The sequence below is a fragment of the Musa acuminata genome, chromosome BXJ3-7, assembly GCF_036884655.1.
Source record: "Musa acuminata AAA Group cultivar baxijiao chromosome BXJ3-7, Cavendish_Baxijiao_AAA, whole genome shotgun sequence".
NCBI lineage: Eukaryota > Viridiplantae > Streptophyta > Magnoliopsida > Zingiberales > Musaceae > Musa > Musa acuminata.
The window spans coordinates 41572826-41590367 of NC_088355.1; the positions used below are offsets into that span (position 1 = coordinate 41572826).

Consider the following 17542-nt stretch of genomic DNA (forward strand, 5'->3'; position numbering starts at 1 on the left):
CAAATGAATGATTTGAAGATAAAGTTCTGCGTTCATTAGCAAATGAATGATTTGAAGATAAAACAATCCAGCAAATCATAACATCTGCCAAAAAATAATCACCACAATCAGATGAAATCAATGTGTATATATGCAATTATTGATTGAACAATGCAATTGTTTAAGATAAAAGAAACCACGTTATATCAACAAAATGTACAAAACTGTGTTATTTGCTGCCTTACAGGTAAATGTGGAGAGAATTCCAAGATGCATATACTCCAACCACATGTATGAGACTTCCGTGAAACAAATAAAATAAACCCTAGGAACCTAAATACATCAGGCAGTAGCACTTTGAAATCTGCAATTTAGATTTGCCAGTTGACTTCAAGAGGGGTGTTTTAAGTTCCCAATCTTCTCTACAACTCCTTGTGTTGGCTTACAGCTAAAACATCAAACACTTGCATTACCAAGAAGTTTGTTTCTGGGTTTTGAAACCCAAGACTATACTCCTATCTCCTCTCTAACCAGTATGACGAGGCAGGTTATATCAAAATGATCCGAAGCAACAGTATTTTCTTCCTATCTTTGCAATCTTTCGGACTGATTTTAATCCATTCCCCTTTAAAGTCCTGCATCTATGTGTGGTATCGGCAATTCGGTTGGCCTGACTGCCCTGAGATTTACTAGTTGTAGAAGCCTTTCCATCGTGCCACAACTCATCAGTTGATGAGGAATGTTCTGGGTGTGAAGTCACTCCATTTCTAATCAACCAACTTGCTGGATTGCTATCTTCAATCACAAGATCAGCAGTTCTATTAATTGAACCTGTGTACAAGAATACAGACTGATAGCTGCAAAAAATAACATTAAGATATCCAAAATTGGGTGATAAAACAACGGATAATTTTAGACATAAAATGAAGGGATGATAACCCAGAATTCAATAAAATGAAAACATAACATATAGAAAAAAAAAAAGATAACTTCAAGGGAATATTATGGAATTGGAGTGGACAACTTGAGAGAGATCAAGTTTACCAGCTGCTATCCTACTGTAGTCTCTGTTTTATAATTTAATAACAATTGATTGCTAAGACCTGGATGGAGGGAAATGTCTCTTTCTTTTGTTGTTTGTTTATGAACAATATTAGTAGCTAATAATTTCTGAGACTGATGACTTTAGATGATAATCATGGATAACAACCCTGCAAAAGCATGTTATTGAAAATCAATAAATTAAAAACATATTAATAAAGAAGTAACAGTGAGGTCATTATCCCAATCATGCTAGAAAATAAAAATATAACCAGGAGTGATTTTATCCACTTGGTTGTAAGATAGCATATGATAGAAGACTAGTGAGCAGTGAAACACATATTATTGCCTAAAATCTCACTAAATACATTGAAGGATCTACGAGTAGATACCGACAAGTTCGCGTACAGGACCATGAAATCAATTGCGAGTTATTTGAGTAACAAAAATCTTATTTAAAAATGCATAGTTTATCAGAAATACTTACTACAATGGAAGGGGACCAGAGTTGATATACCTGGTGGGGAAGGCCTGATAACCACCTGACTTGATTCTGTAGGTCCAGAGATACTGAACCTGTGATACGTAAGCTCTTCTTCTACTCCAAGACCATGGTCAGCCTCAATATCCCTCAATAATGCATCAGTATCAAAGAATTCATCAGAATTTACTGACATGAGGCTAGAATTATCTGAACTAGCTGAAGGTATCTCCGGACAATATAGATCATTTATCTCCAAGAATTCTCCATTTGAAAAATCACAAGTTCCAAACATGTTCTCATTAGAATTCTCAGGTAAAGGCTCATCAGGCCTCCTGCTGGACAATGCTGATTGCTCCTGACCTTTCTCAGCGACAGTCTATATTAGAGTATGTCAAACTCAGTAAGCACTAGAGTGAAGTCAAAAAGAAAAGATCTTAGCATTGTAATATAGATAGATCTGCTAAAGTTATTTTCGCTACAACATTAACAGCTCTTGTTGTCAGTAAAATATTAAGAGCACAAGGCACTTAATAGCTCTTGTTGCTGAGAAAGGAACCACAGTTAAAGGAAAGATATAACCAATACCTGGGAATTGTTGGCTGAAATCCTCGAGGATGAGTTGCCCTCTTCTTTCTCTAGAAGGGTCAACAATATTCGTTCTATGTACTCACCACCAGAATCACCTGCACTAGCAGAAAAAAAATGTTCTTCTTGATTTGTCCTTCTATCAGTTTGCTGAAAGACTCTACACAAGGAACCATAGTTCTTCTGTAAAATCATGTGAAATAGCAAATTCTATTAATGAGGTTCTATAGATTAACTATTTGTCAAGAGATATAAGAAATAAGGATTAAGACTTAATTGAGTACCTTTGAGGAATTATATCCATTTGACATATGCTGTTCCGCCTGATACTCATACATCACCCACCCAGTTCTTTCTCCAAAAGGTTCTTTGCCTCTATAAAATTCCAGGGTCATTTTTCTACCAATAGCGCAGGTACTTGTATAAATTTTAAGATCATTTGTAGGCTTCCAATATCCAGATCTTGTTACTTTCATTTCAGAGTTCCCATTAGGAGATCTCGGGGCCCCTGAATGGTACAGATACCAAATGTTTTCTGCATAACATCTTGACCATGTCAGCTCCTTACTCAAAGCTTTCTAGTAAACGCAAATTGAAAAAAGAAAAAACAGGGTGGAATTGATGTTGGAGAAGCTGATCTCACTCAGTCACAGCTTACTCAACTTGCAGCACAAACAACAGTAATTAGATGGATGCTTGTTAAATTCAGTGCTTCCCTTATTAATTCTTTTAATTGGATAACATTATTTCACATACAGTTGTTCCCTCTTTAACAAATATCAATGCATTTGTCAGGGGCTCTTGAAAGTTTCAACTGTCAAGGATCCATGTGATTGGCACCTTAGCCTAAGGTGTGCAAATTGATGACAACATATTAAATTCCCATCCAAAATTTGCCTTATGATTAAAGTCATCCTCGTTTTGTATTTTCATAGCAGTTTGCTCCAGCTCTCAAGATGCATGTCACATGACCTATCTGTGATAAGTATGCACTATTGTTGTACAATTAATTCATATATTTAGTTTCTTTGTATGGATACAGTGGAAAATATATCATAGATAACTAGGACCCTGATTCATTCTTTCAGTTTCATGTTAAACATTTGTGACCTACTGGGCGTTGAATTTGTTAAAGGATATAGCCAAATGAACAACAGAATACACCAAATTAACCATAGAAACTAATTCATTTTTAGATCTGAGCAGCATCATTCTGTCTAAACCAACAGCTCACAGAAGAAACGAAAAACATAGAAGCAACAAAAATGGATTTAATTATTAAATGTTGCTGTTCATTTCTAGAAATGAGCATCCATGTCTTCCTACTAAATAAAGATAATTAATACCACAATTTATCAAGAATGGTAATCCTCCATCCGGAAAATCTAAAACTAACGTCGTCATAATAAACTTCTGAGTACTAAGATCTAATGAGCATAAAACAAATAGTAAGCATAACTTATAAAAATAGTAAGCACAACAAGTAAACCCAGTTATGATTCCTGAACAAACTCTTTTAGTTATATTACAGAGGATATATGACAACTGAGGTTAACAACATTTTGCTATCAGAAAAGCTCTGCACAATCATCATCAGTCATGATATACGGCTACTAAAAGTCTAAAACTATTGTATTCCCTTATAAAGATACCATGACTTGTAACGAGCTAAAATCATTCAAAGTTGAAACCAATCAACACCAATTAGTCCTAGAAGATGGTTTACAATTTTACTAACAACCACATTACTGCAAGAAAGACTTGGACTTCACAAATCAATATTTTACATTATGATACCTTAATTGTGAAAGCCATTATGACAAGAATATATAACGGACAACTGGAATATGAACCAAAACTAACCAGGAGAATTCCATGGTTCAACGTTGAAAGGATTCACTTCAGTGACAACATTGTCTGGAGTGGCATCCCCAGGTTTCCTTTGATCCAAGAACAGTACAAGTTCTTCATCAGGTGAATGAATGTCAATGCCAACTGGCACAGACTCAATTGCAGAAGGGCACATGTCAATCCTGAATTGATATATATATACAGACCCTGAATTGATAAGCTCGACTAAACCTAAAGGTGAAAATAAGCACAACAAATATTTGCATAAGATAACAACAAGTGCAACAAATGGAGAAGACAGCAAGGACGGATTGTAACAAACTAGCCTCGCTTGTCAAGCAAAGATCGAATTTCCATAAACAACTACATCACAAGTCAGACTATCTGTTTGCTAGCCAAACAGGCTAAAGAATCCATGCATACCAATAAAACCAGAAGGGAGAACCAAATCCGGAAATTTGAAATCTATAGAGAAAAAACGCCTACAAACAGTAAAATTGGAAAGGTAAGGTGAATATGAACTGAAGATATTTTTATGCTGGCACACCGGATCTGAAATTTGAGGTTAATAGAAAAAAAAAACACAGGAAACGAAAAAGCACTAAATTCGGAAATGTAAGGTGATATGAACTGAAGATCTTTATGGTAGCACTCATCAGTCAAAATTTATGCAAAATATGACAGCATCACCGCTGAAAGCATACATATACCGAAGAAAAACCAAGACTTAGTCCAAAGATATGAATCAGAATGCGTACATACACAAACATAGCAAAGATGAACTAAATTACGAGCGAAAACACCCAAATCTGCCAAAACCAACAAAGAATTTCCTTATATCCAAAATTCACTCCCACGATTGAAACGAGTGCCCCAACAGAGTGCGAGAGAAACCATCGGTGGGGTTCCGAACAATTCAGCGCCTTCTCAAAATTGCAAAAAGAACAAAGCAATTCTCATCAAGGTGATTCCAAAGGCGAGGAAAAGGACGAAGTCCCTCGGAAGGAACGAACTTGTTGTTATCAACAAAACCCAAGAATTAGAACCGTGATCAGAACGAAAAGAATCAAAGCTAGAATTCTGAATCTAACCTCGAATCCGAACCTCTCCGCACCGAAGGGGGCGGCGCGATGGGAGTTTATATCGAGATGATGGCAGCAGATCTTAACCCAGGGGAAAACGTACAGCCCGCGGTGAGTTTAAGCGCACTGAGGGGGAGCTGTTGGCCCTGCCCGGGAAACGATGACGTCACCCAGGTCACGCCGCCGTTAATTGTGTCACGGAATATTCGCATCGTTATCGCGCTTAGTGAGAAGAAAGAGGACACCGGAAACAGTGTTAAACGGCGCGACAAACGGTCACATGTAGTGGTGGGACGCGTCTCTGGGCACGCGGAATCGGATCGCCGACGTGTACTCAGCCCTCGTTCGCCGGGTAGGGACAACCGAGTGGTCCCCGGTCGGTGGCGTTGGCGGGGCCCATTCCACGTGGGACTTGGCTCCAAGGTCAAAAGGCCTTCGCTTCTAGACCACGAAAGCGTGACTGTCTTATCCTGTGCACGTCCACGTTCACTGCATGTTGACCGTCCCCACCATCCATGCGCAGTGGACTGCCTATTTGATAGCATTCCTCTGACGAAAATTACTGCAGAATCTAAACAACTTTAGATTTCATGTCGTGATCGTAATCGTTGGTGGTATTGACGCGCCTTTTAATGTGGTGGTGCTTTTGGAAGCATGCGGACGAGGTCTCATCGCATCCACATCACAACAGGTGCGACGTGGGCGCGTCTTGATCATTCAATGCCGGGCTGTAGCAATTAAACAAGTCAGTAGAGCTCAATATTTTATTCTATTTTTGGACCAATTGCGACATCAAAAGCGTTTTGTCGAACTGTGATAAACGATGTGTTATTATGTATAATACCAGCGTGCAGACGAGGGTTTATCGTATATTTACGAAATTATTTATACCAGCAAGTATGACTATTAAATTAATGGACAAACTTTTAAGAACCTAAAAACTTGTCATTTTTGTATGCACAAACACACATCTGCATGCCTCCATTAATATGAAAATAATAATGCATCATTCTGTGACGGTTTCGAATAAATCATATATCAATTCTCGAACATACCTACACTGAACCATTGATATGAAAATAATAATACATCATTCTGTGACGGTTTCGAATAAATCATATATCAATTCTCGAACATACCTACACCTATGCATGAACCATTGATACGAAAATAATAATGCATCATTATGTGACAGTTTCGAATAAATCATATATCAATTCTGGAACATACCTATACATGTACAGTAACATAAGCCATAGACAATCTCAAGTATCTATCATAACCATAATGAAACTGATCAATAAGGAGACAGAGGCAAAGAAGGAAGGTAAGGAACGAAAAGGAGAGAAGATGATGTGCTTTCATATCGAACTACACCATGAAACTGATGCAGAAAATGACAGGCATTCGATAGAGAGAAGTTGCTGACATCAACTGATCACTAACTTTGGCATATATTTAATGGATGACAATAATGTCAAACTTGATTATGAATAAACGTCACAAATTTTGAATACCATTCCATCACCAAACTACAAACTTAATAATTCAGGAGGAATTCTTTGGATTAAGAATGTTTTCAACATAGTTCCAAAAATGAAAGATAAGGAGTCAAAAGACAGGGCAAGAGAAATAAGAACAAAATCAAAAGGGTTTCAACCAAATTATCCACTTAAACATACTTTCAAGAGGTGTTGACTCTTGTAGATCTTCTGGTAATTCTATCACATTGCAGCAATTGCGTTTCTGTAATGCCTTGTAGACCTTCTTTGAGTCACCATTCTTCATTATTGTCCCCTACAATTTAATTGTTCTTTCAAATACCAAAGAAATAGAACCAAATTGACCAGACAACCAAGACCTGAAGCTATCATATCTATTAAGAAACTTGATAAAAGTCCATCACAAAATCCGGCAACCCAAAGAACAGGATGGAATTTAGGTGACAACCAAATTGGTTGAGATGGTAGCTACAGTGCCAGTGGTGGAGCAATCTTAACCAACAAACATCATGTCTCATCAATACCACATGCAAACATGTCATTTGATACCAACAACGATTAAAGAAACACATACCATATATGTGAAAATTGTAAAAGAAGCACGTTGTAATAGCTCATAAAGAACATCTTCCAATTATCTCACTAAGACAGCCATGATAAGAAATGTTTTTCAGTACGAAGAAAAATCATTGCATAATTAGAACAACAATCTTAGCTTCCTATGAATAAAGGAGGGATAAAGAGACTAGTTTATTACCCAAAATGTGATTGCAGGCTATCTGATGAACCAGAAATATAAATATCTAAGGCTCAACTGTCATCACCTGCTGCCACTCCCCATCTACTGCTTCTTTCCACAAGGTGACATTGTTGTTCCCATCAGCCACAGCCAATATACTCCCTGTAAGTGACCAAGAAACCCTCCACACAGGATTGTGAAAATCATTCAGAACTTTACCCTCCCACTGTTCACCTTCCTTTGCCACGGTCCATATGACAACGGTGCCATCCTGCGAAGCACTTGCAATGGTAGATTTAGGGAGCCCCAGATTCGGTGCCCAAGCCACATCTCTCACCCAATCAGCATGCATTTGAAGTGCAGGAAAACAATCCATCTTCCATATACCATTGTAAAGTTTCCACACTTTAACCGTGTTATCACAGCCACCAGAGACGAGCTTTTCGACAGGATAAAACTGGCCTGAACCAACAAGTGCACCAGGGGCCAAAGCTGGGGCCCAGGACACCGAAGTCACACCAACTGGGTGTGCCTGGTCAATTCTAGTGGTTTCCCAGCCACCATCCGTTCGAGCCGTGAAGACCGATATATTCCCATCCGAGGAACCACTTGCCAAGCGGAGGCCAAGCTCGTATGGCGCCCATGCGATGGAATTGACAGAGGATTTGTGCTCGGTGAAAACATGAGCCTGAGACCACTCGTCAGGCTTGCTCCCTTCTTTCCAGATGATCACCCTACCATCATAGCTGCAAGAGGCCAGCATGGATCCGAACTTGGGGTGGGCCCAAGTGACCTGCCACACTGGACCTTGGTGGCCGGTCAATGTTGCAAGATGCTGGTGCGAAGAACCACTGACCCCGATGATCTTAATAGACGCATCAGAAGAAGCCGTGGCCAGGCGCTTGCCGTAGTAGTCCATCGATACATCATGAACAATATCCTGGTGACCTGTCTCTATCTTCTGGGAAGGCATTGCTTCAATTCCAAACTAGGAACTTATACTCACCCAAAAACTCTGCATCCAAATACTTCTGTGTTATTTATGACCTAGCAACACATAGTTAGCAGCACAAAAATGCACCAAGACCATAATGGATATGAATACTAAACAGCCAATTGAAAATGTTAGATCTAACCCAGATGCAAAGAAAATATATTGACAAATTATCATCAAAACATCAAATAATTCGTCAAATAACCCATTGGCATACAGATAACATACAGTTGCATTAGCAATTACATGGATCTTAGTTAAAATCTTTACTTGTCCCCTGAAAAGAAGTTGTTTTGCTAACGTTCATATGTCTTGAATTAAGACGGTGAAGAAGCAATCAGACATAACCGTGTTGGGTACAGAGATCAGCGACAAGAAGCGAGATAGAGTTGTAAAAGCCTGAACTTTTAGAACAGTTTTCGATTCGAATTCAAGGTAACTAAGGTTTCCATAGCAAAAAAGCTCGCGCATCAAGAGATCCAGAAGCCCTAAATATAGGTTAAAGAAAAGCAACGAGAAATCCACGAAACGGGGAGAAGAAAAAATATCAAAGCAAGATCTATGCAGAAGGAAACGAATCAAAGAGAAGGAATTAAAGAGCAGCGCGGCTGTTACCTGTGGAGAAAGATCGAGCACGGAAGCTACCAAGCGGATGGATCCCGGGCACGATGCTCCTCCGTGTCTCATGTTGCTTTATGGCCTCGGAAACCAAGCGAGATTAACAAACGCGACTCGTTCATGTAATGGGCCTCTACACCGGCCCAATTATGCCATAAAGTTATTGGGCTTAATTCACGTAGGGCTTATGGTGAGGCATATTGATTGCGGTTTAGTTGAATTTGGTTCGTATCAAGTAAAACTTGAACCGAACGAAGTTCCTTAAACAGTTTTTATTATTAATTGTTTTCATTTTTCTTGCTCATAAAAGTTAGTAATACTAATGATTTTAAGGAGAAATAAATAGTCAAGTGTAGTTGAGGATGGATGATTTTCTTAGGAAGATTTTTCTATAAAATATTTATATATTAGATATTTTTTAAAGGTACTTTTTTTAAAATAATATCTCTAACTTAAAGAATACTTAAAATATCCCTTAAATTATTTTTAAGGGATATTTCATGGAATGTTACTTTGCACTGTTGTCTATGTGACGATTATACGTTGGATGGTGATTAGTTAACGGTATATTCCCTGTCATTTGTCCCTCCCCCGGAAGCATGTTTTAGGATTCTTGGGAGAGAGGAGTTTAAAATATAAGATTCGATTCATTCGATACGAGAGTGTTCGAGATCTTCTCTTATAGATCGAGTTTTCCTAACTCATGGTTGGACATATTCTGTCTTACAACTTCGTCATAGTGAATTTCTTTTCATATGAGTTAGATTTTTCTAACTCGCGTATCTCAAATAAATGTTGCCTTATGCCTTCATTGTAAAAGATTATTCTATACGGATCAGATTTTCTCGACTCATGTATATTGGATAAATTTTATCATGTGCATTTGTCGTAATAGATTTCTCCTCATGTGAGTGAGTTTTTGACTCATATACCTCAAGCACGTTTACTTTCATCGTGACAAATTTTTTTACGTGAGTCGGGATTTCCCGATTCATGTGTTTCAGGCACATTTTGGCCTGTGCTTTTGTCATAGTGGATTTCTTCTCATATGAGTCGGATTTTCTTAACTCATACATCATAAGCATATTTTGCCCCTATGCCTTTACCGTAACATATTTCTTTTCATATGGGTCGGGTTTTCCCAACTCCTCTTGGGCATATTTTTGTTTTATACCTCTATTGTAACAGATTTTTTCTCATGCGAGTCGGGTTTTCTCGACTCATGCGTTTTAGACAATTTTGCCATGTGCATCCATTGTGACGGATTTCTTCTCATGCGAGTTGGGTTTTCGTTGGTGAACTGATCAACGAAGATTGAGAGTGTTTCTTCCACTCATTGCTTAAGTTCGAAAAGCATTGTCATATATAGTTTCGGGTGCACATTCCCGAAAAAACGAAGTTCAAATTCTTTATCGAGCTAAGCAAAGGAATTGATAGAGTTATAGATAGATATATGATTTTGGGCATCATAACATGATTGAAAAGGTGTTATACATTAGGATGTTCGAAGTATCATATAATGACATTTGAGTATGGAAAGCAATAATGTGCTCCACTGATTTCTACGATAATTGATATTTAAGTATTAGATAAAATCTAATATGTGTCTTCATAATTAGTTAAGTCAATTAATATTTAATTATTTGTTATAAATATATACTAAAAAAATTCTATAATCAAATTAATAACTCTTATCTACTTTTTCCAAAAGTGGATAAGAGTGTCATGATAAAATTATATTTAAAATATAAAATTTTATAAGAGTTTTTATGAAAAAATATTATAATACTTATTATAATTTAAAGAAAATATATTAAAATTTTGACCTTTGTATTTGCTTTAAATTGGAGATAAGAATAAGCCAAATGGACATTTAAAAAATTGAATATCAGGACTGATTACTTAACAATGACAGCTGAGTTGACTACATGCATATTATTATTCAGGATAATCTCAGGAGTCAAATCAAAGCCATAAATATCTTCTTGTTGGTTTTAATGAAGCTTCTTTTCTATTGTCCTTTATATTTTCTTATTTCCCACTCATCTCATCCAATTGATGGATACCATCAAAAGAATCCCCAATTATTCATACAGATTGTGGATATAAGATTGCAAACAATTATATGAACACAAGGCAGGGAGGAAGAAATTGCAATTCTGATGATAATATCAACAAGGCTTTGCATGCCAAACAAACGATTGATAGAACTAGACATGGAGGTCACAGCTAGGTTCTTCTTCTTCCTCCTCTCTACTGATTCTCTCAGTCCATCTTCTTTGCCTTCTCTGGTTCGGCAGGGAGGCATTTCGCCCCCACAAGGCCACCAACTTCGCCGATGACCTGCAAAACTTGTTCCCACGTAGTTAAAGAGGACAGACATCAACAGCGTCAGTGAACTTAACAGTGGTTGTCACAAATTGGGCCTCTACCTTCAAGCCTTTGATCAGGTCTTCTCTGGTGTGCGAAGCAGAGATGCAGATCCTTGCCCTGGCCAGGAGAACTGGCGTCGCCGGATACCCCACGATCACCACCGCGACCTGCAACACATCGATGCAAGCTAGCACACATGAGCATGGAAGCAGGACGGCACGGTTGCTGACCACGCACTCACGTTCTGCCTCAAGCACGCCCGAGAGAAGGCGGAGAGCTTCGCCAGATTGTAGAGCATAATCGCCATGACCGGCGAGTCGTTGTCTCCAAGCACCACAAAGCCCATCTTCTTGAGCTCCGACCGGAAGTAGTTGCTGCTCTCGCGGATCCGCGCAAGTTTCTTAGCTCCTGGTTCGATCCAGCAAGTCGTAGTTAGGTGCATGGCATCATCATCATCCCTGGAATCAAGCGAGCGCTCTTACCTCGGTTTGATCCGTCTTCTCCGAGAACAACCTTGATTGCAGATATGGCTTGTTGAACAGCAGGTGGCGACATGGAAGTCGCGTAGAGATGAGCAGGGCAACCGTGCTTCAGGTGTTGGATGATCTCCTGAGGAATGGATTCGGGTTAAGTGGAAAGATAACTCGAATCCATCCAATGATCAAAGAAGTATGTATTACCTCTGATGCTGCAATGTAGCCTCCACAGGATCCAAAAGACTTGGTGAAAGTTCCCATCATGATGTCAACGTCAGCTGGATCCACCCCAAGCAGCTCACAAACGCCTCTGCCAGATTTGCCCACCGCTCCGATGCTATGAGCCTCATCCAAGTATACGTACGCCTGATCCAGAAAGATCATGTTACTGTGGTCAGGAGAACGTCCGCCATGAATAGGAGGATCTCAGTGTCGAGGAGTGTTGCTAAACCTTGTACTTCTTGCAGATGGCTACTATCTCAGGTAGCTTACAGAACTCGCCTTCCATGCTATATATCCCCTCGACAATGACAAGTATCTTCTTCCATGGTGTGTGAGTGCCAGGCTGACCCTTGACGATCTGCTCTCTCAGCACCTCTTCCAAGTGCGATGGACCTGTCACCACAGGGGAGTTTAATGCTGCAGAATTCAGCAGTATCTCATGCTTGAGTGTCGCAGTACTCACTGTTGTGTCGGAAAACCTGCACCGTTGCACCGGAAGCTCGAGCACCATTGATGATCGAGTTATGGTTGAAGGAATCACTAACGATGAGTCCTTCCTGTTCAGAAGCATGAGAAGAGAACTCACATGACTATCTAAACTCTTCCGTGCATGCTGAATCCGATCATATATAAATATATATATATTGTGCAGACCTCTCCAACTAGCGCAGGAATTATGGAAGAGTTGGTCACATATCCCATGCCAAAAGTGATGGCCGATGGCTTTCCGACAAATCTCGCGACCAGTTCCTCGAGCTCGATATGCAACTTAGTGGTGCCTGCATAGCCGTGGCAAGCAGAACTCCCTAAACCCTTGAAGCAAAACCATATCTTTCTGCAGCAAAAGAAGCAGACTTCTCGTACCTGCGTCGGCCCGAGCACTGCAAGTGCCAGATGCATATTTCTTAAGAGACTCGACGACACGAGGAGTGCAGTATCGATCTCCTGCTGCAAAACCAAGGTAGTTGTATGATCCAAGGTTGAGGCATCTCGAGGTGTTCGAGGTCCGGCTGCATGGGTGAGAGGAAGACGAGATCAGTGCTGTTGTTGGCCACGAGTGTTACAGACGAAGGCTTGCAGCCATCTCCATAGACCAAACAAGAGTTCTCTTTGTTCTCCACAGAAATCACATCAACCTACCGGAGAGTCTTGTCGTTGTCATTTGAATGCCGCTCGACCACATCGATCCAAGCATCTGCTGCACTTGCGATTGGTCGACCAAAGCAGTCCTATCAAATATGTACATGAATCATCCACATGTATACTCTTCTGCCACAATGCTCATTCAACAACCCAAGGTTCAAAGCTCCATTTATATCCGACCGGATTGGGTTCTTATTAGTCTTATCGGGTAAGGATTTATATCCGACCCGTTTAAGCAAATAATGAAACCAACGGACGACGGGAGACAAACCTGTATACGGTGATAGATTCGGCGGGTGTAGAAATCCTCAAATGGTGGGCATATCGGAGCGTAACCCTGTGAACAAATCAAACCCGAATCCGTTATTGCATTTCGGACCGCGAAGTGCAGATGAAACGAAGCCAACGCCTCTGACTCTCGATGACGATGGAAGTTGGAAGCGCCACCTTGAGGTCGTCGGATTTAAACCAGTCGAGGAGCTTGCGGACGAGGTCTCGGAGGACACCGAAGGCGATGAGGAGGATGTAGCCGAAGAACGTGGTGAGCGCAGTCAGGTACGTCAGCCTCACCATCCGCCGGACCTCCCGCGGGACGGCGACCGGGGGGATAGCGGGCAGCGGTGGGAGGAGGAGCCGCAGCGTCATGCCTCGTGCTGATACGGGGAGAGGACTTGGTGGGGAGAGTGGGCGCGGGAAGGTCGGGCTTTTAATGGCTGCTTTGCGCGTGGGAATTGCGGCTTAATGCCGTGTTGTTGTTTGGTTGGCGTTGAGAGATCGGGGGGGCGAGCGCAGCGCTGAATAGGAGTGGGACCAATGTGGGGTGGTGATGAGCCCGGCGGCATTTTGACCAAGTTCCTGTTAGCCCACCTTCTTCCCCGATCTACTTCATGGGGGACGATTCGCTCCTTGTCGTCGTCGAGAGTTATGAACAGAGTGACACAAAAGATGTTTAAACATGGCGTATTTATTTGTCTTATCTTGTGAACGTTGACTAGAGATGATCATGGAGTGGACCTCATCAGTTGTCGTGCGGAGAGGAAACAATGATGGTGGGCTTTGACTTTTGCGTGAGTTGATGAAAGTTATCTTCTTCCTCATGGAACATCTGAGCAAGTTCAATAAATGAGTTAAACGTCATCCTTGTACAGTAACGTACAGTGTGGTGGACGGCATGAACCTGTACAAAACGAAACGCTCAAATGGTACTCTTTTGACGTATCAGGCACACCAGATATAGTTTTTACCGGATTTCTGATACCCAATTTCCGATGGCTCTACTAAGGTTGACTTTTGTTAGGAGCTGGATGAGGTGATCGACACCTCGGCGTCAGTTCTAGTCAGTCAACCAGTTATTCCTTCGTCTTCTGATCGATGTCGTATGTCTGATCACAATCACAATCACAATCTGAACTCGAAATGATACAACGATGTTTATGCTTGTGATTGGTGCCTCATGTTTTTAATGACCGAGGTATCGTACGGAATTCACTATATCTTGATCTCACAAATAATCTAATTAGTTTGTTAATTTAAGTATAGAAGAGCCACCGATGAGAGCATTCCTAACAGTAATATTAGCTTTGACCTACTAACTCACCTAGGGACCCACTTCCACCTAGACAATAACGAGGGTAAAAGACCCTATAAATAATAGGGAAATGATCTTTCCCTTGTCAACCATGATTTCAGGAAAAGTAGCATGCTCGACTTAAAGGGGCATCAATTTCTAACGGCGGAATCTATCTTCCTCTTTTTCAGGAGTATTAAACCTTGACGGCAAAACTCATTTCCTTTTTTTCGGGTAGCATTAATCCTTGACTACGAAATCCATCTCCCCCTTTTCAGTCGTTCGACACAAATGACCACTTTTTCTTATCTCGTACAATGGTAACTCAGACAAATGACTCCCTATAATCGTCCTTCACTAATAGGGGAAGATACCAACTAGTCATCAATATAAATGAGCCTCTAAAGAACTACAAAATAAGGGGAGGAGTCATCGGTCGAAAGTGTCAGTGCTTCTCATTAAGATAGCTGAAAGTGAAGGACTTCGGGTCGTGCAAGAGTGCATGACCAGTGAACGAAGCAGACAGTACGCGGTGCTGTACCTTTGCTACTCAATGGAGTAGGTAGTAGGGTTGATGGAGAAGACGGTACAATCCCATAGGCGACCAAAACTATTAAAGACTTACTCCAAGTTGGGGTGAATTTCTTGCATTCCAGAAGTTCGATGACATTGAGAAGGTGAATCATAGTAGCTAACTCAACGCAAAGAGCGCAAACACTTCGAGTGCTTCAAAAGTGTGAGCAAAGAGCAGGCGAAGGTCAATAACCAGCTCGATACATAAAGTACAACCATTGAGGAGGTAGGCAAAGTCAAGTAACCTTTACCTATTCAACTTTTAAGAGAATAGGCGAAATCGAGTACCCTAATTCTTTTATCTATCCAGCAGAGGAGCTTTACACATGTTCAAAGACCTTTCTAAGAAACCTAATGAAAGACAATAGTTGTCAAATCCTCACCAATGGTTATCAGTGCTATTGAGAGTAGATTATCCGTTTAATTTTCAGACAGAATGTTAATCGAAAGCGGAAGTGATGCGAACCTACTTGGAAGTGACAACTAAGTGAATGAAGAGTCGATGGGTAAATTTTGTAGAGGAATGACCTAAAAACTTCAAAAGTTTACGAGGCGATGCTCGTTAAAGCTCCAATAAGCATCCACTCAATTGAAGCAGTATGAGGTATTTGAGAGACTAACACATAGTGAGGATGGTCTTTTCCTTTATCCAAAGGAACCAACATGGATCAACACAACTCAGCCAACCCCATACTAGAGTCAGAGTCATTAGCGAGTTGAAGCAGCATGGCGGATCAAAAGTTCGATTACTTGACAACAATAGTGGAGAGCAGCTAGGAGCCAAGTGGCACATTGCAACTAAAGCAGATGATTGAAGACTCAATAAAGGCAAGGAGTTACAATAAAGGCAAGGAGTTAAAATGTCGGCAAAGGCTTCGACGAAGACGTCGAAGGAATAAGTGAGGGAGAATGTCATGGACAAAATTATAAACATGGTGTTTAATATAATGCTCATGTATATCTATGTCTTATGGTTTGTTCATGCTTTGCACAATATGTAGAGGGACGATCGAAGGCTTAACAGCTCCAATTTAGTTGGGTTTAGTGGTCATTTTAGGCTTGTAAATAAATGTATGTCATGTAGACACTTGTGAGAGATTTCAGTCTATAGTAAACCATTTTAGATCCTTTGTTGTATGACCAATCAGAGCTTATAAAGTGTAATTTGCATTGGTTATAAAGTGTTTCCTGAAATGATTGCTTATGGAACCCAGGTGAGGCACTTTCCATAATTCATTTTTTCTTTTGTAGGTCCTAAGAGACAATATGAGATTTCAGAGAGATTGACCTTTGCGGACGGATACGCAAGGGTGCCACACGACTTTGGCAAAACCAACTAAGTCTGTGACAAGAGGTACAAGGTAAAATGTGCCCAAGGTGTGTGAGTTAGGAAAACTCAACTCATATGAAGAGAAATTCGTCACAGTGAAAGTATAAGATCAAATGTGCCCAAGAAGCATGAGTCGAAAAAATTTGACCCGCATGAAGAGAAATCCACCATAGCAAAAGCACAAGACCGAATGTGCTTGAGGCACTTGAGTCAGGAAAACCTGACCCACATGAAGAGAAATCTGCTATGGCGGAGGCACAAGACTAAATGTGTCCAAGGTGCATTAGTTGAGAAAACCTGACCCATATGAAGAGAAATATATTACGACTGAGGTATAAAGTAAAATATGCCTAAGACATGTGTCAGATAACTCAACTTGCATAAGGAAAAATCTGTCATGGTGGAGAATGTGCTCGAGGTACATCAGTCGAAAAAACTTAACTCACATGAAAAAAAAAAATCCACCATGGTAGAAGTATTTGGTAAAATATGCCCAAGGTGCATGATTTAGGAAAATTCAACCCACATTAAGAGAAATTTATTATAATGGAGACATAAAGTCGAATGTGCCCAATATACATGAGTTAGAAAATCTCGACTCGTGTGAAGAGAAATCCACTATGGTAGAGACACAAGGTAAAATGTGTTCAAGATACGTGACTCAAGAAAACTTATTTATGAGAAATCCACCCAGGTAGAAGCATAAGGTCGAATATGCCCAAGGTGCATATATTGGGAAAATCTAACCCAAGTGAAAAAAAATTCACCACAACGAAGGCATAAGTAAAATATACCCGAGACACATGAGTTGGGAAAACTCGACCAGCATGTAGAGAAATATGCGACGACGAAGGCATAAGGTTGAATGTGTTGAGTTAGGAAAATCCGACCCACGTGAAGATAAATCCATCACGTAAAGGCACAAGGTTAAATGTGCCCAAGATATATGAGTTGGAAAAACTCAACCACGTGAAGAAAAATCT

General features: G+C 40.3%; 3 protein-coding genes across 8 annotated transcripts; all 3 read right to left on the minus strand.

The window, feature by feature from the left end:
- Positions 1-107: 107 nt before the first annotated feature.
- Positions 108-6821, minus strand: LOC103992868 (NAC domain-containing protein 72). Of its 6 annotated transcripts, none has more exons than XM_009412764.3 (7): positions 6705-6821; positions 5032-5750; positions 3953-4122; positions 2374-2624; positions 2090-2272; positions 1508-1880; positions 108-810 (listed from the first exon to the last, which is right to left on the minus strand). In XM_009412764.3, exons 3-7 carry the CDS (start codon positions 4113-4115, stop codon positions 533-535), a joined length of 1248 nt encoding a protein of 415 aa, XP_009411039.2. In that variant the 5' UTR covers positions 4116-4122; positions 5032-5750; positions 6705-6821; the 3' UTR covers positions 108-532. The 6 variants fall into 6 exon arrangements, with proteins under 6 accessions (XP_009411039.2, XP_065014921.1, XP_065014919.1 ...); XM_065158849.1 differs by having other exon boundaries at positions 108-774; positions 1538-1880; positions 3953-4171; XM_065158847.1 differs by having other exon boundaries at positions 1538-1880; positions 3953-4171.
- Positions 6448-8969, minus strand: LOC103992869 (protein transport protein SEC13 homolog B). The gene is made up of 3 exons (XM_018829158.2): positions 8873-8969; positions 7282-8278; positions 6448-6819 (listed from the first exon to the last, which is right to left on the minus strand). Exon 2 carries the CDS (start codon positions 8234-8236, stop codon positions 7328-7330), a length of 909 nt encoding a protein of 302 aa, XP_018684703.2. The 5' UTR covers positions 8237-8278; positions 8873-8969; the 3' UTR covers positions 6448-6819; positions 7282-7327.
- A 2050-nt stretch (positions 8970-11019) lies between these two features.
- On the minus strand, positions 11020-13662 carry LOC135642469 (long chain base biosynthesis protein 2a-like). The gene is made up of 12 exons (XM_065158641.1): positions 13537-13662; positions 13361-13426; positions 13087-13175; positions 12811-12956; positions 12601-12725; positions 12410-12503; positions 12176-12339; positions 11929-12090; positions 11731-11857; positions 11490-11656; positions 11308-11415; positions 11020-11218 (listed from the first exon to the last, which is right to left on the minus strand). The coding sequence occupies exons 1-12, from the start codon at positions 13660-13662 to the stop codon at positions 11141-11143; spliced, it is 1452 nt and encodes a 483-aa protein (XP_065014713.1). The 3' UTR covers positions 11020-11140.
- Between the last annotated feature and the right edge of the window lie 3880 nt (positions 13663-17542).